Here is a 23,126-nt window from a genome sequence, read left to right as displayed (position 1 = left end):
TCCAAGTGGGATGGGGTGGCTGGGTAGAAAGGAAGAGGGAGGAAGCGTGACACATGGCGGGGTAGGGGGAGGGGGGAGATAGCAGCAGCCTGTTAACTGAGAGGAGTGGGGAGGGAGAAGTGGGCATGCGCGGAGCCGGCGGCGCACCCCGCGAGAAGCCACGTGTGGATGCGGGCCGCTCTCGGGACCCGGGGACAGGGGAGATGGTGGTCGGGGATGTAGAGGGACACCGTGCCGGACCTGGGATAAGGGGCAAGCCACCACCAGCATCTGCCACATTTCCCAGTACTGAAGTGACTGCTTTTTTAAAAACAGGGACCTGGGCTTCCCCGGTGGCACAGTGGTTGAGAGTCCGCCTGCCGATGCAAGGCACACGGGTTCGTGCCCCGGTCTGGGAAGATTCCACATGCCGCGGAGCGGCTGGGCCCGTGAGCCTTGGCCGCTGAGCCTGTGCGTCCGGAGCCTGTGCTCCGCAACGGGAGAGGCCACAACAGTGAGAGGCCCGCGTACAGCAAAAAAACAAACAAACAAAAAACAGGGACCTGACACTGTCAGTTGAAGAAGACAGTGAATATGGAAAAGTTGGAGAGGATTTGTCTTGTGGCTTTTTCTGCACAAACTGCAAAATAACCAAATGAGGCTTGTGGACCCCTATGAATAGGAACAGGAGGCAGGAAGCTGACCTGAGTATTTTTGTTTTATTCAGTCGAATAAACATTTTATTTATATAAAAGACAAACAATGCATAGAATGAAAATAAGTGCTTGACACAGTTGATATAAAAAGAGTATATAGCATTCACATTCCTATTTTAATAAATGAGTACTGGTGAAGTGTTCCATAAAAGAATAAAACTTTCCCTTTATGTAGAGTAGTGAAAAAAGTCAGTATTTTTAGGAACTACAGAAGGATATTCCTTGGTCTTTTTCTTGAATAAGGGAAACAAACATAAAACAAGCCACAGTATCATCTGACACTACATTCCAGTTTATGCTGATGACCACCCCGAAGTGATAAAGCTCTTTTGACTCTTGGAAGATCCCATAATGGACTAGTATTCTAGAAATTCACCACTAGAGGTCAATGAGCAACAGCTATTGGGACGGCCTCACCAGCCCTAAAGTGCAGGGGATTTCTGGGCACTTCCGCAGCATTGCGGGTCAAACTACCTTAACTCTCTCAGCCCACCCCACCGAGCAGGGTTCCTAAAAGTTCCCCCCAATCCCAAACTTCAGCATATCTGCTAAAACCCCAATGAGATGAGACCTTCCAAAACCCAAGTAGAGCTGGTCACTGCCAGTCCCTCTCCAATATTCCTATTTGGCTGAAAATAAGCTTCAAAAACATTTTTTAAAAATTGTTATTTGCAGCATTAACACTTGTTTGTGGATTAACGAGTTTCCTATGGAGTAGTAAAGCACATTCTTTGTTCTTGTCCATGTGGACACAGATTTCCTAACCGTACGTGGGACTCCTGTGTCCCACATTCAAATTCTGCAAAGGTTGGGAAGGCAGGTGTGACTGAGACCAGTAACCATGGCAACAGTTTCTTGGAGTAAAGAGCACCCTCTGAAAGCAGAGGGGGAAGCTCTTAAAATACAAGCAAAATAGATTTGGGTTAACAGGGACCACCCAGAGGAGGTCCCCATTAGTCCAAAAGAAGGCCAGCTTCAAATCTTAACCCCAGGAAGGGAATCAAAATCATACTCTATAGTCAGAGAAGGAGTGCATGGATGCACATTTCTCACAGGGGCCCTTGGTTGGAAGCAGGTTTAATTCCCAGACTGGGGTGGCGGTGGGTGGAAAACACAAACATTCATGACGGAAGTGAGCAGCTTTCTAAGAGTGTCCACACCTGCATCTGTGAATGATGTGGACCAGAGAGAACTGGAAACCATTTGCTCTCTAGTCTTACTTGAGGATCCAAATTTTTTTTTTTTTTTTTTGCAAAATCTCCAGGTATTTAAAAAGTGCCTCGATTTTGTTAAACACCGTGCTGGCCAAGCAAGACACACGTTCAGAGTGCCTGAGGAGACTCCTGATGTGGCAGTGCTGTGCTGCTCAAATACTTTCCCCTTGGCCAAAATGTGCTCGAGTCCCCTGAAGCCCAGAGCATAGAACCTACTAGTGTTGCATAGAAAGCTGGAGACTGAAACCAAGAGTGATAAAAAACTAAACATAAAGAACCTGGAAGGGAGACCTGTTCCCTTTTAGGAAACAGGGAACAGTAACATAGGTATGGGGGGGGGGATTTTTTAAAAATAACAATTTCTCATTAGTAGAACGTGTGGCAATTTCACGGGTGGGGAAATGTGTCCTGATTTTTCTGTAGCCTGTGAAGGTAAAACATGGGGCTTAAAACATTTAAGCAATTAGAAATGGAGCAAAGTTTCTGAACTAGCTGAGGAAGGAGATTCACAAACCAGAGGTGGGTCGTGAAGCTCCGGTGACAAGTCCAGGAGAGATGATGGCACACGGGGACCCCAGGGTCTGGTCCCCAAACAGTGCGACTCCAATCAGCTCCATGGCCAGAACAGGACCCAGTACAGGGAATTATTACTTTGCAAAAGCAAGTGCAACTTGGCCACAGCAGGCTCTGAGACCTGGAGTCTCTCTCTGAAGGCAAAGACCGCACCCCCCCGCACCCCCCCAACCCCTGTGTGCTCAGAGGCCCAGCACGCGAGTGACTGCCAAGTGCTGAGGCTGCCCCAGAGCCCTTCCTTCTGTGCTCAGTGCCAAGCTCGCCCATCTAACCCATTTCTTGGGCATATTTGATCTTTTTCCTCACCTCTTTCTAGAGTATGGCTGTATAGATAGATATAAACATATATAGATATATATAAAACATAGCTATTCCATATTTATATACAGGCATTAATAAAGTGCAAATGTTATTGGCTATTGTAAAAATCAATCTCATTTCCTGAGGAAGTGCTAACACAGCTTATCCTATGACAAAGTCAAAGACATAGGACGCTTCCTGTCACCCCCTCCCCAGCTCGGGGGGGAGGGAGCGGCCCCGGGGTTCCAGGAAGCATCGTTCAGGGGCAGCTTCCTGCTGCCTCTGTTCTTTGGCCACAGGGGCAGCCACACTCGGCCAACCGTTGGAAGAGCTATTTGGTAGTGTTCAGGGAGCCGTCTTCGGGAATCTTCTCCTCCGAACTGCTCCTGCCCGAGAGTCTGTCCAGATGCTCCAGCTCACTGAAGCGCTCGGCCACACACTGCGCCGTGAGCCGGGCCTCGGGGTCGTGGTCCCAGCACTCGGCCAGCGTCTCACACACCGTCTGGATGCCCTGCAGGGGAAGAGGGTCCACAGGCCTCTGAGAGGGGATGGCGGCTCCTGGGGGCAAGGCAGCCCCTGCCTTGTCTCTGCCGCCATCGCTCTGTCCCCGCCTGCAGGCCAGTCCCCAGCACCATCTGACTGCAGCTGCAGGCGGCCAGCGTTCCAGGGCCATCTGATCATAGGAAGTGGGGAAATGAAGACACAGCACAAGGCCCCCCAGTAGGCTCCTGGGGCACAGCAGCATCCCCAATCCTGAAAATTCCCGTGAAGTGGGCTTCTAATGCCATTTCACACCTTTCTGTTTGGTGGGGAGGGGCATAGCTTTAGGCTTTACTGTTGAGGGCAGTTTTAGGTTCATAGCAAAATCAAATGGAAATTACAGAGTTTCCATATATGCCCTCCACCCTCGCGGACAACCTCCCCCGCCATCAACACCTTGCATCTGTGTGTGCATTTGTTAAAATCGGTGAACCAACACTGACACGTCACTATCAACCGAAGTCAACCAGAACACGGTTCACGGTAATGTACAGGACGTGGATTCTGGCAGATGTGTCCATCATCACAGTATCCACAGAAGGCCACTGCCCTAAACAGCCTCTGTGCTCCACCTCGTCACCCCTCCTTCCTCCCCCCTCAGCCCCTGACCACCACTGATCTGCTTATTGTCTTAATGGTTTTGCCTTTTCCAGAGAGTCTTAAGAGCTGGAATCATGTACACATTCCTATGTAAACAGGACTGAATATCTGAGTGAAGTCCAGGCATTGGTCTGGTTGCATTTTCTGGGTTCAAGTCCCATCTTCCAGCAGCTGCTGGGGAGACCCTCTGCTAGGCCCCTCCTCTCCTGCATCAGGCTGGGCCCTGTCTGTCTTTGTAGGTCCTGCAGGCTGTTTCAGAGAGTTCAACCTAACCCCATAAAGGCCCCATTCAAAAGGCCCATCCAGAAAATGCTGCCCACAATGTGTGACAAGGGTCTTCTTTCATGGCTTTAATTTTTATTTTGCATTGCAAATATTTTTGTTATTTCAAGTCATTTTTTGGAAATAAAGCAGGCACGGATTAACTAGATAGCCCAATAGGTGGAAACAGACTGCGCTCTTGCCAATCAGAGGCCCAACCCTATCACTGGTGTCCCCTCACACGAGTGGCCAGGTGGAATGGATCAATCCCAACTCTGCCCTGAGAATGGCACTCTCCTGTCTGCAGTCTAACCAGCAACTTTCCCCACACACCTAGGAACCTGACCCTCCCTTCCCGCCCTGTGAGTGAGTGCATGATGTTGAATTAATTGTGTGATTCACCTAATTGGCGGTATTGATTGATGGCCCTGTTAAGAGTGGAGTGTTATTGTTGGTACACAAGTAACATTTATTTTATTCTGGCACTGTAATTACAGGCAGTAAATTAAATTAAATATTAAGCATTAACTTGAAATAAATAGGGCAACAAATCTCATTAAGAGAAAAAATGTATTATGCAAATTCTTTCCAGAATTTTATCATCATGAATAATGGCTTCATTAGAAGAACTGTACAGCAGAGGAGGCAATAAGAGTTTGAAAGAAACAATACTAGTGCCTTCTGATTTCAGAGTTAACACAAAATAGTCTTGCATTTTCAAAGCCAAAGAGGCTTTCCTGAAACCCAGGGAGAAGCCCTAGGCCACATCCTGGTCCATGCTCTCCCCCAGCTTTATCAGGGTCTGTCCACTGAAGTGGCTCTTGGCGAGGGCTGGCACACACCAGGCTTCCTGCTCCATCTGTCTCCTTGATTGCACCTGACTTGTGGTTTCTGTTTTTTATCTGACTTATCTGCCTTGCCCTTAGGAAACCTATGACTTAGCCCCAGCCTTCCCTGGGTAAGGGAATTCAGCCAAAGGCGGCCATAAATGGTTTACGTCAATGGAAAGGACAGTCTTGTCAGTGAGCTATGGGCACAAGGCCCCTCTCCCTCATTCATGGCTCTTCCCTGCTGTGCCTGGCAGTCCCCAGCTCTCACAACCTATGCCTCCTTTTCCTCTGATTGGGGGCATTTTGATGAGGGGAATTTGGATAGGTCTCCCTGTATGTCAGAACCACTGCCCTGCTATGGATGGATGGCCTTACCTACCATTGCTTAAAAAGAAAAAAAAAAGAAGCCATTAGGAAGTTCTGGAAAGACAGATTTCCTATTTGTTCCCTTGCCCTTTGCTCTTCTGTGCTTTCCTTTATCCCAGCCTCCTTCTCGACACACCTGCCGCAGCCTGAGCGCACAGCAGCCCCTTGCAGGCCAGCTGGCTGCCAAACACCCCTTCTTTCTCACTAAGTATTTCCTGCCAGAGCTGAAGATTCCCAGAAGAAAACATTTGGAACCCAGAAGGGAACAAAACATAAACTCCCTATAAGAGGTGAGTGGCACAGGCTGCAAACAAAATATTTTAACTCAGAAGCAAGACGGCTTGGACAATATGACAAATGCCCGTCAAATGATTCTGTGTGAGCCCTTTCTGAATGGTGGGTAGAACGTGCAATAACAAGGTCATCCCACTTTACTGAAACTTCTTTATAAAGAAAAGTGAACAGGGTCATGGAAAACAAAGTGACCTGCCTCAGATTGATGCCCAATAGCTAGGAATTCTCTCCTACCTAAGATATTACTCCGGATGAACTTTACTTGCCGTTCGCAACAGTCACTCCTTACCTGGTGGTTGAGCCAGGAGCTTGGGATTTCGGGTCGTCCTCGATCTCTCAACACGTTGTCCTTCATGCTTTCGACACAGGGATGCTCCCGCACCTTGGAACCGAATGGAGGCTCATAATCCTTCACTTCTGTTGGAGAGAGCAGACAAACACAGGGCCCTTGAAAAGGGTGTGCACAGCTAAGGCACTGAGTGTGATGCACCTGTGATTACGCTCAAATATAAGGAGGGGTTGTGGAAGGAGCTTGAGAAGTATTCAACACATGACTGTTGAGTGCCCACGATGTCCTAACAGCTGGGGACAGAGCAGAGAACAAGACCAACAAGGTCAGGGGATTCAGATTCTAATGCAGACATCTCAATGGGGCAATCCTGGTTCTTGGGAGGTAGAAAAATCTTACATATTACAATGGTTTGTGGCCCTACAAAGGTCCACAGTACATAAATAGATTTAATATGTGGTATTAAATTTCTTGGGGAGATTCAGCCATAAAAAAAAGGAATGAAATTCTGATAGATGCTACAATACAGATTATGCTTAGTGAAATAAGCCAGACACGAAAGGACAAATATTGTATGATTCCCCTTATATGAGGTACCTGGGACAGGCTAATTCACAGAGACAGAGAGCAGAATAGTGGTTGCCAGGGGATGGGGGTAGAAGAGGTAGAGAGATATTGTTTAATAGGTACAGGGTTTCAGTTGGGGAGGATGAAAAAGTTCTGGAAATGGATAATGGTGATAATTACACAACACTGTGAATGTACTTAATGCTATCGAACTGTACCACTTAAGTTGTGAATTGTAACCACTTAAAAATGGCTAAACTGGTGAACTTTATATCATGTATAATTTTCCCACAGGGAGAAAAATCATGGGGAGTAGTGATTAAGAAAAAAATGTCTACAAAGGCTCCTTGCAATAGTAATAATGAAAAAGAGGTTCAGAAATGCTGTTTTAGATGACAGAGGAGAGCGACTGGTAACACCAACAAACAGAATTTAAAAAGGTAACTTCCCTTCAGTGATACTTGCTAAAAAGAAAATAAAGAAGGATGATGTAAACACTTCATTAGGACTTCAGGTTTCAACTAAGGACAAAATCTTTTCTTCTTTTTTTAAGGGAAATTCAGGTTGCTGATTTTCTTCTAATTTTTCTTATTGAAGTATAGTTAGTTGACTTACCATGTTATATCAGTTTCAGGTATACAACATAGTAACTCAATATTTTTATGGATTATATTCCATGTAAAGTTATTATAAAAAACTGGCTATATTTCCTGTGCTGTACATTACATCCTTGTAATTTATCTATTTTATACCTAGTAGTTTGTACCTCTTAATCTCCCTCACCCCTAACCCTTTTGGCAAGAAACCATAGTTTGTTCTCTGTATCTGTGAGTCTGTTTGTTTTGCTTGTTTTATTCTGTAGATCGCACATGTAAGTGAAATCAAGCAGTATTTGTCTTTCTCTGTCTGTCTGACTTATTTTACTAAGCATAATACCCTCCAGGACCATCCATGTTGTTGCAAGTGGCAAAATTTCATTCTTTTTTATGGCTAATATTCCATTTTGTGTGTTGTGTGTACACACGTATACATTTTACTTTTGTATGTAGTATGAGAAGGTGTTCTAATTTCATTCTTTCACATTTAACTGTCCAGTTTTCTCAGTACCACTTATTGAAGGGACTGTCTTTTCCCCATTGTATATTCTTGCCTTCTTTGTTGTAGATTAATTGACCAAAAGTGTGTGGGTTTATTTCTGGGCTCACTATTCTGTTCCACTGAGCTGTGTTATATGTCTGTTTTTGTGCCAGTACCATACTGTTTTGATTACTGCTGCTTTGTAGTATAATCTGAAGTCAGGGAGTGTGATCCCTCCAATTTTGTTCTTTTTTCTCAAGATTGCTTTGGCTATTCAGGGTCTTCTGTGGTTCCATACACATGTTAGGATTATTTGTTCTAGTTCTGTGAAAAATGTCATGGGTATTTTGATAGGGATTGCTTTAAACCTGTAGATTGCTTTAAAGAGTATGGACATTTTAACAATATTAATTCTTTTATTCCATGAATATGGGATATCTATTTATCTGTATCATCTTCAATTTCCTTCTTCAATGTCTTACAGTATTTAGAGTACAGGTCTTTTACCTCCTTGGTTAAATTTATCCCTAGGTATTTTAATCTTTTTGATTTGATTATAAATGGGATTGTTTTCTTAACTTCCCTTTCTGATAGTTCATCATTAGTGTACAGAAATGCAACAGATTTCTGTATATTAATCTTGTATCCTGCAACTTAACTGAATTCATTTATTACTCCCAATAGTTTTTTGATGGTGTCTTTAGGGTTTTCTACATATGGTTTCATGTCATCTGCAAACAGTGACAGTTTTACTTCTTCCCTTCTAATATGGATGCCTTTTTATATCTTTTTCTTGTTTGACTGCTCTGCCTAAGACTTCCAATAATATGTTAAATATAAGTGACAACCGTGGGCATACTTGTCTTGTTCCTAATCTTAGACAAAAACCTTTCAGCTTTTCACCATTAAGTATAATGTTATTTAGCTGTGGCTTTACCATAATGGTCTTTATTAAGTTGAAGTGTGTTTTCTCTATACCATCTTGTTGAGAGTTTTTATCATGAATGGATGTTGAATTTTGTCAAATGCTTTTTCTACATCGATTGAGATGATCATATGACTATTCTTTCATTTTGTTAATGTACTGTAAAACATTGATTGATTGGCAGATACTGAACATCCGTAATCCCTGGAATAAATCCCACATGATCACAATGTATGAGACTTTTTATGTACTATTGAATTCAGTTTGCTGATATTTTGTTGAAGATCTATGTTCATCAGGGATAACGGCCTGTAATTTTCTTTTTTTTTTTATAATGCCTTTGTCTGGTTTTTGTGTCAGGGTAATGGTGACCTCTTAGAATTTGTAAATTGTAAATCTGACCTCGTAGTTTGGAAGTGTTCCCTCCACTTCAATTTTTTTGCAATAGTTTTTGAAATAAAGGCATTAACTCTTCTTTATATGTTTGGTAGAATTCACCTGTGAAGGCATCCAGCCCTCGACATACAGCCCTGTTTGCTGGGAGTTTTTTAATTACAAATTCAATTTCACTTCTAGTGATTGGTCTCTTCAAATTTTCTGTTTCTTCTTGATTTAATCTTGGTAGGTTGTATGTTTCTAGAAATTTGTCCATTTATTCCATGTAGTCCATTTTGTTGGCATAACCGTTAGTAGTATTATCTTACGATTTTTTTCTATCTCTGTGATATCAGTTGTTACTTCTCCACCTTAATATCTTATTTTGTTTATTTGGGTCCTCTCTCTTTTCTTCTTGGTGAACCTGGCTAAAGGTTTATCCATTTTGTTTCTCTTTTCAAAAAGCCAGTTCTTGGTTTCATTAATCTTTTCTATTGTTTTCTTGATCTTTATTTTGTTTCCTCTCTGATCTTTATTATTTCCTTCCTTCTGCTGACTTTGGGCTTTGTTTGTTCTTTTTCTAACTCTTTTAGGTAGAAAGTTAGGTTGTTTGAGATTTTTGTTTCTTGAAGTAGGCCTGTATCACTATAAACTTTCCTCTTAGAACTGCTTTTGCTATGTCCCACAGATTTTTGAAAAGTTGTGTTTTTATTTTCATTTGTATCAAGGTATTTTTATTACTATTGATTTGAATTCTTTATATCAGGTAAATTATTTATCTGTGTTTCAGTAGGGGTTTATCTTGTTTCTTCATTTGAAATAGAGTCCTCTGTCTTCTCACTTTGACTAGTTCTGTTTGTCTCTCTTAAATTAAGTGAAAAAGTTATCTATCCTGATCTTGAAGGCATATCCTTGTGTGCATCCCTATGCAGTCTGCATGTGCCCTTTGTGGCTTTGGTGGGAGAGCTGGATCTGAAGTGAGCACGGACCGTGTCTTTTCCTGGGGTGCTGCCTCTGCTCTGGGGCAGGGAGCAAGCAAATCTGTCTGTGTGCTCTTCAAGAGTGGGGTCTTGGTTTCTTACAGTCCTCTGGTAAGCCCCACTGGTTTTCCAACCAGCCAAGAGGGCTCATCTTCCAGTGCCAGACCCCAGGGCTGGGGTGCTTAATATGGGGCTCGAACCTCCTGCTTCCCAGGGAGGATCCTGGAGCTTGTGATACTCCCTCCTCTTCTGGGTCATGCAGTAGGGGTGTGGGTCTGGACGAGATCACTTGTCCTTGCCTCCTACCTGACTTTGAGTGGTTCTTTCTTTATAGCCTTTGTTATAGAAGAGCTGACCTGCTAATCTTCAGGTCATTCTCAGAGAGATCTGCTTTATATGTAGTGGTAGTTTTGACATGTTCATGGGGGGAGGTTAGCTCAGGGTCTTCCTACTCTGCCATCTTGATCCCCCCTCATGTTCTAGGGTCGATATCTTTATAGAAGCTTCCTTGAATATCCCCAGAGCAATTCTTTATTAGACGTCTGGGGCAGAGCTCTATTTTAGGGTGTACAGCCACTGCTTATCTGTCTCACTCGACCAGATGGTGAGCGTCTGCAGGCAGGTTCAGAGTCCCTTTCTCATGCTTGTATTCCTGGCACCCATGGCAGGGCCTCCCATACAACAGGCTCTCAATAAATGCTTTGTTGAGCGAATGAATGAATTAATCTTAGATCCTGTCCAAAGTGGCCAATGCATAAACTCTGGGTGAATATTAGAACATCTATTAATTTAAGTGGGTGGGACAATACCCATGTCAGTGCATCACAGGACAATTTAGAAAATAAAATCACTCCAGTGCTGAAACATGCCTGAGCCAAAAGGGAAGAGTGGGCTGGATTCGCCGTTTTCCTCCAAAATAAATAGGACCTTTGGCCTTTACTTCAAAATAACCCTGTCTAATGAGTGAAACTTTCAATAATTTGCCCATCCAGGCTGAGAATTGAAGAAGCATTTAAGGCGAAATGACATTTTGAAAAGAGATGGCTTGTTCTTGTTTATTTGATTTTCCCCCTTTCCCAGAACCTTACTTGCATATTTATCTTTTTCCGCCTCACCCAACTAGAAGAGCTGGCAGGGTATTTTCCTTTTCCTTAGTTGGGATGAAGCCCTCCCCTCCTCCACCACTTTGAGACAAGCACAAACCATCCTTCTGTGTGTCTGCATTTGCCTTCAAGTGCCCATAGCACTTAATCTGTACTGCTCTTGGGGTGAGATCTGAACTTCGATTTGCATGGTATTTATACACCTTATTTCTTTCTTCTAGTCCCTTATCTTTTACCGGACTGTAAACTCCTAAGGCCTAAGGCAGAGGCTGAGTTTTGTGTCTGCTGAAATTGTGCCTTATACACAGTAGGCTTTCAATAAATATGAGCTGGCTTGAATTCAAGCAAGAGATAAGTTCCCAGTAAGGGTTTACTCTGACCTAAATCTTCTTTTCTAGAAAATGAATGGGCTGGACTAGATGACCTCCATGTCCCCCTCCAGAGCTATCCTGTAATTCAACCTAATCAAATAATGATGCTCTCTTAGTGCCATGCCCTGAGGTTTGTATAATATAATATAATATAATATAATATAATGTAATGTAATGTAATATGATTTGCATATGACATAAACTGCTCCTTAAACAATGTATCAGTCCACTGACTCTCCATTTCCAGCTCTTTTGGCTGCCATAGCAGATGTGGTTGGCAGCCTGCCTAGACCCCCTTTACCAAGCCAAGAACACCACAGCCCCGAGGTGCTGCAAAACGCTGAGTTGTAAGGGCTCAAAATTTCTCCCTTCTATGGAGAATTACCCTTGGTTGATGGGAGCTTCCTGGCCTGGAGGGCAGTCTGTAGCCAATGACGAATTAACATGGGAGTTTTTTTTTTTTTAATTGGTATAATTGCTTTACAATGTTGTGTTAGTTTCTACTGTACAACAAAGTGAATCAGCTATACATATACATATACCCCCTCTTTTTTGGATTTCCTTCCCATTTAGGTCACCACAGAGCACTGAGTAGAGTTCCCTGTGCTATACAGCAGGTTCTCATTAGTTATCTATTTTATACATAGTAGTAGATATATGTCAATCCCAATCTCCCAAATCATCCCCCCTACTTCCCCCTTGGTATCCATACATTTGTTCTCTACATCTGTGTCTCTATTTCTGCTTTGTAAATAAGATCGTATAGACCAATTTGTTCAGATTCCACATATATGCGTTAATATACGGTATTTGTTTTTCTCTTTCTGACTTACTTCACTCTGTATGACAGTTTCTAGATCCATCCACGTCTCTACAAATGACCCAATTTTACTCTTTTTTATGGCTGAGTAGTATTCCATTGCATATAGGTACCACATCTTCTTTATCTATTCCTCTGTTGATGGACATTTAGGTTGCTTCCATGTCCTGACTATTGTAAATAGTGCTGCAATGAATATTGGGGTGCATGTGTCCTTTTGAATTATGGTTTTCTCTGGGTATATGCCCGGTAGTGGTATTGCTGGGTCAACACGGGAGTTCTAACAGTCTGTCTTGCCCCTAGAGGAGATGACTACTGTGCAATTCATGCTCCAGAGCTCCCCCTGGGATAAGGCTGATGGTGGTGCAGATGGAGAAAAATGAGACTGTTGCATTTTTCTTTTTGTGCCTTTGATCAAATCATGTGAAGAACTGCAGAGAAAGCAAGTCAAAAGGTGAGTGGGGTTAGTTCAGAGAGTGCCATCTTTTAAAATAAATACCATCTTTTAAAAATTTTGGAAATGCCTCTAAGAAAAAAAGCAAACAGCTTAGAGAGTAAGATCGAGTTTAGCACTTTAAAAAAAAAGTGCTAACGGTATGCATCATAAGTAGGGGTATTATTCGTTGTGTTTACCCCAGACCCATCATAAACTAGAGATGAGGACTTGGAAAACAGACATCAACTCTTTGTGCCTCAGTTTCTGTATCCACAAAACAAGAGAAAGCGCAAGTGCTGACCATCATTAACACAGTCCTCCCTCGGTACTCGTGGGGCGTTGGTTCCAGGACCAGAAGCAGATACCAACATCTGCAGATGCACAAGCCCCATATTTGCCCCTCTGTATATGCGAGCTTTGCATCCACGATTCAAGCAACCGTGGACTGTAAACACAGTACAAGATCCGTGAGTGGCTGGGTCCGCAGATGCCGAACCGTGGATGCCGGCCGAGGGCACGCTTACTACCCTAGGACGCTGGCCACAGCGCTCAGCACTCACCCTGTGCACCCACGCTGGCTCAAGTCCAAGAGTGACGGTCAGGCCGGCGACTGGGGTCCACCCTCCCAACGTGCCCCAAGGGCAGCCCTCAATCAGCAGCAGATGGGGGTTGGAAGATAAACCGGGCTTCCTTGAGCCGGGGGTGTGATGCTGAGGTGCACGTGGGCTCTGTGCACTGCCAGGGTACCCAGTGGGATCATGCTCTGGTTGTCCCCATGGTGACCTGCCTGCTAGCACAGGGCTCATCAGCTCCCTCCCCTTCCTGACTCACTGCCTGTTCCTCCTCTCCGTGGCTTTTCCTGCCCTCTTTTTCCTACAGAATGTCAGCTCAGGCTCCTGTTCCAGGCCCGAGGCACCCAACCCAAGGCAGATACCCCGCTCACCACGGCAGGACCACCTGCTGGGACCAAGCTCCCTCTCGCGCCTCAGCTGCCTGCCTCCCTATAGGCGCAATGGGGACCTTGGGATTTCCTTGAGGGCTTCACACAGCCTCTGTTCTAAGAAAGTTTTAGATCTCTCTGCTCTTCTTCCCACCCCCATCCCATCCTCCCCACCGCAGTCCTTTCACTGAGGGCCACCACCCCATCCTGGCCCCACAGCATCTCTTTGTCTGGCTGGAGGCTCTCAGGAGAAAGTCTGCAGTCTCCGGCTCTGGAGCTCAGAGGGGACCCAGGCAGCGGAGATGCTCACTCCCTGAAAGTCAGCATCTGGTCTGCACCTGCTGTTTTGATCGTGGTTCCAACTTCATAGAGCCGTGAAGTTGTTGGCAGTTTTTCCCTGAGCACAACCCTGACTTTTATATCTGCCTTCCTTCCAAATTATCCTGCCTGGAAATGCAGGAAGATGAAGGCTGCGATCCCAGGCTCTCTTCACTCCTCTCCCACCCCTCTTTTTTTTCTTCCCTCCTTTCCTTTTGATTCTTTTGCATGTTTTGTCTGCCTCACAGGCTGCAGCAAGCTGGGGTTGTGTTTCTCCTCTTGTGAAAATACTTGCTCAGCTGGCTGCTGTGTGTCAGCTGCTATTCAAAGGCCGACATGGCCAGGGATTTGGAAGTCAGCCAGCCTGGGGGCCCAGTTGGCTCGGGTGACGTGAATATTGTGCCCGCTGTGCTCCCAGAGGGGGCCCTGAAGGACCCACCTTCCTCCGCTTCCCACACACCACACACGGTGCAAACACTTGCATGGACACCAGACAAGCCGAAAGCCAGGACAGAGACTTCTTTGTAGAAGAGAACAACTCTCCTGATTTGTCCTGGAGGGATGGTGAGTTCATGGCTTTCCTCCTTCTTTATAAAACAGTAACACACTGGCCACCTCCTTCCATTTGTTCCCTCCTCAAGCAACTCTGAAAAACCTGTTTTCTTGGTTTCTCTTTTCTATACTTTCAGATGACCCAAGTGCCTGAAGTAACAACCCCTGTTATTAGCTATCCCCTAACTCTATTTTGTTTTTCTTTCTGCAATCATCATACACACCCCCAGCCCTTAAGTTATGATTTTATATCTATTCATGCAGTACTTGTCTTTCTAGCATAGTAGCTCTTCATTAGACACCCAGTCCCTTGAGGACAGGGTCTCTTTTTTTTCCACTGCTGCATCCTTCGCATTTTCTTTTAATTTTTATTTTAAATTGGACTATAGTTGATTTACAATTTGTGTTAGTTGCAGGCATACAGCAAAGTGATTCAGTTATACATATACATATATCTATTCTTTTTCAGATTCTTTTCCTTTACAGGTTATTACAGAATACTAAGCAGAGTTCCCTGTGCTTAGTATTTTTTTTTCCTTTGAGGTCATACTGTACATTTCTCAGGTATTATTATTTTTTTTTAATTAATTTATTTTTGGCTGCATTGGGTCTTTGTTGCTGCACATGGGCTTTCTCTAGTTGCAGCAAGCAGGGGCTACACTTTGTTGCGGTGCGCAGCCTTCTCATTGCTGTGGCTTCTCTTGTTGCAGAGCATGGGCTCTAGGTGTGCGGGCTTCAGTAGTTGTGGCATGCGAGCTCAGTAGTTGTGGCTCGCAGGCTCTAGAGCACAGGCTCAGTAGTTGTGGCGCACGGGCTTAGTTGCTCCGCAGCATGTAGGATCTTCCCGGACCAGGGCTCGAACCCGTGTCTCCTGCATTGGCAGATTCTTAACCATTGAGCCACCAGCAGGTCCTTGTTGATTATCTATTTAAAATATAGTAATGTGTATATGTCAATCCCAAACTCCCAATTTATCACCCCCTGCCGGCCAACCTTGCTCCTTTGGTAACTATAAGTGTGTTTTCTAAGTCTGTTTCTGTTTTGTAAATAAGTTCATTTGTATCATTTTTTTTTAGAATCCACATATAAGCAATATCATATGATATTTGTCTTTCTCTGTCTTACTTCATTTACTATGATAAGCTCCAGGTCCACCCATGTTGCTGCAAATGGCATTATTTCATTCTTTTTAATGGCTGGGTAATATTCCATTGTATATACATACCACATCTTCTTTATCCATTCATCTGTTGATGGACATTTAGGTTACTTCTGTGTCTTGACTATTATAAACAGTGCTACAATGAATATTGGGGTACACATATCCTTTTGACCCATGGTTTTCTCTGGATATATGCCCAGGAGTGGGATTGCTGGATCATATGATAGCTCTGTTTTTAGTTTTGTAAGGAACCTCCATACTGGTCTCCATAGTGGCTGCACCAATTTACATTCCCACCAGCAGTGCAAGAGTGTTCCCTTTTCTCCACACCCTCTCCAACATTTATTGTTTGTAGACTTTTTGGTGATGGCCATTTTGACTGGTGTGAAGTGATATCTCATTGTAGTTTTGATTTGCACTTCTCTAATAATTAGTAATGCTGAATATCTTTTCACGTGCCTCTTCACCAGCTGTATGTCTTCTTTGGAGAAATGTCTATTTAGGATCTTTTGCCCATTTTTTGATTGGGTTTTTTTTTGTGTGTGACATTGAGCTGCATGAGCTGCTTGTATATTTTGGAGATTACTCCCTTGTTGGTCGCATCATTTGCAAATATTTTCTCCCATTCTGTGGGTTGTCTTTTCATTTTGTTTATGTTTTCCTCTGCTGTGCAAAAGCTTTTGAGTTTAATTAGGTCCCATTTGTTTATTTTTGTTTTTATTTTCATTACTCTAGGAGACGGATCAAAAAAGATATTGCTGCAATTTATGTCAGAGACTGTTCTTCCTATGTTTTCCTCTAAGAGTTTTATAGTGTACAGTCTTATGTTTAGGTTTTTAATCCATTTTGAGTTTATTTTTGGTGTTAAAGAATGTTCTAATTTCATTCTTTTTTTTTTTTTTTTTTTTGCGGTACGCGGGCCTCTCACTGTTGTGGCCTCTCCCATTGCAGAGCACAGGCTCCAGATGCGCAGGCTCAGCGGCCATGGCTCACGGGCCTAGTCACTCCGCGGCACGTGGGATCTTCCCGGACCAGGGCACGAACCCGTGTCCCCTGCATCGGCAGGCGGACTCTCAACCACTGTGCCACCAGGGAAGCCCTAATTTCATTCTTTTACATGTAGTGTTCCAGTTTACCCAGCACCACTTATTGAAGAGACTCGCTTTTCTCCATTGTATAGTCTTGCCTCCTTTGTTGTACATTAATTGACCACAGGTGCGTGGTTTCATTTCTGGGCTTTCTATCCTGTTCCATTGACCTATATTTCTGGTTTTGTGCTAGTACCATACTGTTTTGATGACTGTAGCTTTATAGTATAGTCTGAAGTCAGGGAGCCTGATTCCTCTGGCTCTGTTTTTCTTTTCCAAGATTGCTTTGGCTATTCAGGGCCTTTTGTGTCTCCATACAAATTTTAAGATTTTTTGTTCCAGTTCTGTGAAAAATGCCATTGGTAATTTGATAGGGACTGCATTGAATCTGTAGATTGCCTTGGGTAGTACAGTCATTTTGACAATATTGATTCTTCCAATCCAAGAACACGGTATATCTTTCCATCTGTATGTGTCATCTTTGATTTATTTCATCACCATCTTATAGTTTCTTGAGTACAGGTCTTTTGCCTCCTTAGGTAAGTTTATTCCTAGGTATTTTATTGTTTTTGATGCAATGGTAAATGGGATTGTTTCCTTAATTTCTCTTTCTGATCTTTTGTTGTTAGTGTATGCAACAGATTTCTGTGTATTAATTTTGTATCCTGCAACTTTACCAAATACATTGATGAGCTCTAGTAGTCTTTTGGTAACATCTTTAGGATTTTCTATGTATAGTATCATGTTATTTGCAAACAGTGATAGTTTTCCTTCGTTTCTAATGTGGACTCTTTTTATTTCTTTTTCAGCTCTGATTGTCATGGCTAGAACTTCCAAACTATGGTGAATAAAAGTGGTGAGTGGACATCCTTGTCTTGTTCCTGATCTTAACAGTGAAAAGCTGAAAGCATTTCCTCAGAGCATGATATTAGCTGTAGGTTTGTCATATACGGCCTTTAATTATGTTGACGTGTGTTTCCTCTATGCCCACCTTCTGGAGAGTTTTCATCATAAATTGGTGTTGAATTTTGTCAAAAACTTTTCTACATCTACTGAGATGATCATATGGTTTTTATTCTTTAAATTATTATTGTGGTGTACCATACTGATTGATTTGCAGATACTGAAAAATCCTTGCATCCCTGAGATGAATCCCACTTGATTGTGGTGTATGAAAATTCTTTTTCAGGTAGATTGCTTATCTTCACTTCACTTAGTTGTTCTCCTGGGGTATCTCGTTCCTTCATCTGGGACATATTCATCTGCCATCTCTTTGTGTAACTTTCTGTGATTGTGGTTTCTGTTCCACAGACTGCAGGGTTTTATTTCTTCTTGCTTCTGCTGTCTGCCCCCTGGTGGATAAGGCTGGCTCAATGGGCTTGTGCCAGTTTCCTGGTGGGAGGGACTGGTACCTGCCCACTGGTGGCTGGAGCTGGGTCTTGTCCCTCTGGTGGGCAGGGCTGTGTCAAGGGGTGTGTTTAGCAGGAAGCTATGGGCTCAGGAAGATTTTAGACAGCTTTTCTGCTGATGGGTGGGGCTGTGTCCCCACCCTGTTGTTTGTTTGTCCTGAGGCGACCCAGCATTGGAGCCTACAGGCTGTTGGGTGGGGCCAGGTCTTGGTGAGAAAATGGTGGCCTCCAGGAGGGCTCACGCCAATGAGTACTCACCAGAACTACCGCCACCAGTGTCTTTGTCCCCGCAGTGAGCCAGAGCCACACCCTACCTGCACAGGAGACCCTCTAATAAACAGCAGGTAGGTCTGGCCCAGGCTCTTATGAGGTCACTTCTTTTTCCCCTGGGTCCTGGTGTGCACGAAACCTTGTGTGCACCCTCCAAGACTGGAGTTTCTGTTTTCCCCAGTCCTGTGGAATTCCTGCAATCAGACCCCACTGGCCTTCAGAGCAGATGCTCTGGGGGCTCCTGATGCCAGACCCCCAGGCTGGGGAGCCTGACGTGGTGCTCAGAACTTTCACTTGTGTGGGAGAACTTCTGCCATATAATTATTTTCTAGTTTGTGTGTTGCCCACCCGATGGGTATGGGATTTGATTTTATCACGATTGCATCCCTCCTACCATCTTGTTGTGGCTTCTTCTTTGTCTTTGGACGTAGTATATCTTTTTTGATAGCTTCTAGCATTTTTTTTATCGATAGTTGTTCAGCAGTTAGTTGTGATTTTGGTGTTTTTGTGAGGGGGGTGAGCTCACATCCTTCTACTCTGCCATCTCCTGAGAGTCTCTGTACCCTGAGCACTTTGAGTAATGCCTTCCATGCAGTAGGTACTCAATAAATATTGGTTTAGTGAATGAAAGAATGAATAGATATATCTTCAGAGAAATAAGGATAAGGAAGTTATCTCAGACTTTAAGGCACTGAGGCTGTAACACACTACAGCATTTAATAGCCTTGGGATTCTTTTAACAGAGACTCACCCAGAGATGAGATGAAAGTCAACCACTGGAAATGTTCAGAAGTGAGGCCATCACTGAATGTTCCCCAAGTGTGTGACTGTCTTGCCAGATGCTTCCAGAAAGGCTTCAAGTCAAAGGCCACAATACACAGAGTAGCATTGACTACCCGCTTCTGTAAAAATAATAATGGTAGTCCTAGCTGCCATGGGCTATACATGCTCTCCATTGGTCAGGCCAACACTGTACTAGGAAGGTTAGGGCCTGTGGGCCAGAGCCAGACAACAGGGCTCTGATGCTTGTCTCCACAACTTTCCCACCTCCTAAAACCTCAGTTTTCCCATCTGTAAAATGGGGCTAGTAACAGCACACCCTTCAAAGAGTCCTTGGTAGATGGAATGAGTTGTTCCATGAAGCAATTGTTTATGTAACGGTAGTTATCGTTTTTCCGTGGCCTTCTTCATCTGGACCAAACCTACTTCTACCAGAAAGTCTTTCCCTTTTGACGACTCTCTTCAATTATGACAACCTATCTCTTGAGCTCCTAGGTGGAATCTTGTGGTAAGGGAGCTGGACCAGCTGGCTTCCAAAGAGTGCTATTGCCACCTCTGCATTTTCTCACCTGAGAAGAGTGCAGCTTCTCCAGTGTTGTGTTGTCTCTTGTTCTTGTTTCCTCTGTACTTTTTGCACAGAGAGGACACTTCTGAGCCTCATTGTTCCTTTGAGAGCTGACCTAACCCTCCTTGCCTGACCCTACTGTTGAACTCCCTTTAGCCAATCTGGGCACTCAGTTCCTTGTCCCCTGCCTCGCCTGTAAAAAAGTCTCCTTCAGTGTTCTAGGCCCAGTAAATAGTATGAGACAAAGCCTAGCACTAAGACCTGTGATAAACACAGAGAGAAGCAGGCGAGGCCTGCTGGGCATCCACGCCAAGAGTTTGGGCTCAGCCCTGAGAACAGAACACAGTCACTTGAGTCAGGAAAGCTGGGATTTCACCTTCTCCTGCAAGACCATCCTTTGATGCCTAGTCTCCTGCTTCATTCAGTTAGATGTCCTGCTACTCAGAATAAATGGGAGAGAATATCAGTGGAGCTATATTGTGAAATAAAATATCAATCTATAACTCATCACACTGAGGTAAGCATTTTCCACATTTCCTTTTCTGAAATGAGACTGTCCATGAAAAATAGTAATTACATATGCTGTATTTTCAAGTCACAGAAAGAAGTTTAAGCTTCAGGAAAGCCCCTTTATATCCTGCCCTCTCTCTGTATAAATTAAGGCGTAATATCAACTAGAGGAATATTGTCTCTTTTATGTGTAAGGTAAGAAATGTGTCTGAATGTGCAAAGTTTTTAAAAAAGTAAAGGAGAAAAAAAAAGTCTGTTTCATCAGTAGACAGCAAGCTTCTTCATGGAAATACTTGTCCTTCCATCTGTGTTTGTACAACAGGTACAACACCCTAACTTCCCTTAGAAGGTACTAACTTTAATGTACCCTCTAAGGGGCTCTTTAAATATAAAAGAAAAGTCTCTGTAATTAAGACTAGGCTGAAAATCTGCCTTCACGGTTTTTGAAGCACAGACACAAAAAAACAGAAAACAAAACAAAACAGAAAAAAACAGTACTTTTAAAAGAAGGCAAAAGAAAGGGTTTAATACATGAGTTCACGCACTTAATCACGTGAAGGGGCTGTCTGCTGGACAAAAGTGAGGATAGACAAAGAACTTTGATTTTTGCAGCCTGAGAGGAGATGGGAGGAACAGTACTGTGGGCTTAAGATCAAACAAAATGAAAACCGGGATGGCCTCTTTCCGGTTCCCTAAAGCTGTCTGTTCTTATCCTAAAGGTTATGAAAGGTTTTTTGAGGCTTGCTAAACAAATGGGACCCTGTTCCTTCCTTGGGAAAACTTATTTATACTGTATCCGTTTTTAGACCTTGTAAAAGCTGGTGAACTCGGCTCTTCCCCATTAGCCTGAATTCTTCCACACTCAGCAAATATCAACAGGAAAGGGCGTCAGTCATTGATAACCGTGGAAGCAGGGAGCTCACATCAGGCCTTAAGGAGCTGGCGGCACTGCCAGAGGGGAAGACAGGGACACAGTCTCCAGCTCACGTTTATAGAATGACGGGCTTGAAAGGATAAGAGAGATACCAAAAACGAGGTAAATTTATTCTGAGACGATGACAACAGCATCATCGTCTCTTCTGACACAACTCACACTGGTCTGGTCTAAGGATTCATTTTTGAGCTGTCAAAGCTTTCAAGCAGAAAATGATTCTCAGTGGCTGAAACTTGATTAAACAAATTTCACTGTGCAAGAAAAAACTGTTACTTTTGGAAGGGCTATGGGGGAAGACATCTCAGGCAGGAAACCAGAAAATAACAGGGTCAGCCAGACAGGAAGTGCCATCCCCATGCAGGGACCCAGGGAAACAGGTGATGGGACAGCAAGGCTCCCAGCAGGACCCATCCTAGAGAATCAGCTAAGAAAGTTCTCAAAAGGAGGAATTATCAGAGCAGGAAATGGTGCCAACCAGATCCACCTGGAGCCAAATGCCAGGTAGTTTGGCCCAGTGACCAAAGCTGTTATAATCTAAGCGACAAAATAAATATTGATAATATTAAATACCCATAGAATAAGATAAATATCCCCAACTTCATACTCATATAAATACATAGTAAAACGAATAAATAAAAGGGGCTGGTGAGAGAAAGGACAGATATTTCGTAAGCAGAGTATCTATGAATAAATGTAGAAGGGACAAGAAAAACAGAAAATCACCATTAGGCAAACGTTACAGTAATAACTGTAGCTGGCAAGAACTACTGATGGACCCTAGAATTAGCAGGTAAAATAATGGTAAAAAACAGGTCTAGTCTCCTTACTAAACAGGTGTTTAGTAGCAACAGGTCAAAGTGCCTTCCCACAAGATGTGTATTAATTACAAGTGGAAAAGGTGGTATCTTTACAGGGAGAAATGTGGAGACACCTTCACCACATGATGAGATTGGACAGCACACTGGCATCTCCACCCACATGTGACACCCCGAGTAGGGCTCAACATCATTTCTGTGGTATTCTTGCCTAAAAATGCACAACCTCAATCTAATTATGAGAAAACATCAGAGAAATCCAAAGTGAGAGACAGTCTATAAAATACCTGGTCGAAAGAAACAGACTGAGCAACCATCACACATCAAAGGAGACTGAGGTGGCCTGGACGCTAAGGTAATGTGGAATCCTGGAGTGGATCCTGTGCCCCATTACTAGGGGCTTGGAAATACAAGTTAGTCCTATAGATTAATTAAAGACATGGTACCAATGTCAATGTCCAATATTCTGCAGCTGTGCTTGGTTTAGGTAAGGTGTTAGCACAAGGGGAAGCTGGGTGAAGAGCATATGGGAACTCCCTGTGCTACTCACGCAGTGATTCTGTGTGTCTAACATTATTACAAAACAAAGGGTTAAAATTGGTGTTAGCTTGGCTTGACTTAGCATCTAGCCAGGACCTGGTTGGGATACATCAATTTTCTAAGGTGAGACCTAAGACCCTGACGGAAACCACTGAGAGAAGGGTCAGAAAAGGATAAAGTGATGTAGACATTAGCCAATCCCATCTCCAAGAAGATCAGGGGACAATGCTCTCTAAAACGACATCCCCCTGTACCCCTGAAGAATATTGCACTCCTCAATAACCTCTCTTCATTAGATTTTTCAAAACCTAAACAAATATGTCAAACCATTTTGCTTGTTTTGTTCAACAAAGGAAAGTTATGTCCATAAAAGTAAATTTTGAGTCAAATCCAGATCCTGTACCATATAATTCTGAAAAACCTTAAAATACAAAAAGAAACAAAAGTCAGATACTTTTCTGAATTATGGTACTCATTTGATAAACAGAAATAATTCTTATAAATATTACTAGTGTTCATCACTTGCCACATATGTAAATATCTGTGGCGCGATGCGTCAAGAGAAAAGTAATTATAAACTTCAGGAAAGGAGATAAAATGCTTTATGCTCCAAACCTGGCTTTCAGC

General features: G+C 43.4%; 1 protein-coding gene across 2 annotated transcripts in view; it reads right to left on the bottom strand.

Annotated features, from left to right (window-relative positions):
• Positions 1-679: 679 nt before the first annotated feature.
• The window catches only part of TGFBR2 (transforming growth factor beta receptor 2), a 94,231-nt gene continuing 71,784 nt past the window's right edge, over positions 680-23,126 (bottom strand). The window contains exons 6-7 of one of the 2 annotated variants that reach the window (XM_022553948.2): positions 5,963-6,090; positions 680-3,293 (exon numbers count right to left, since the gene is read on the bottom strand). In XM_022553948.2, coding sequence (XP_022409656.1) covers positions 3,114-3,293; positions 5,963-6,090 — 308 coding nt within the window. In that variant the 3' untranslated portion in view covers positions 680-3,113. The other variant, XM_089918969.1, reaches the window with a different exon arrangement.

Source organism: Delphinapterus leucas, chromosome 10 (assembly GCF_059928025.1).
Source record: "Delphinapterus leucas isolate spDelLeu-1000000601 "Yukka" chromosome 10, BTC_Dleu_Yukka2, whole genome shotgun sequence".
NCBI classification, from domain to species: Eukaryota; Metazoa; Chordata; class Mammalia; order Artiodactyla; family Monodontidae; genus Delphinapterus; species Delphinapterus leucas.
Note: the sequence above shows the minus strand (reverse complement) of the source record. Positions and strands in the feature narration are given on the sequence as shown.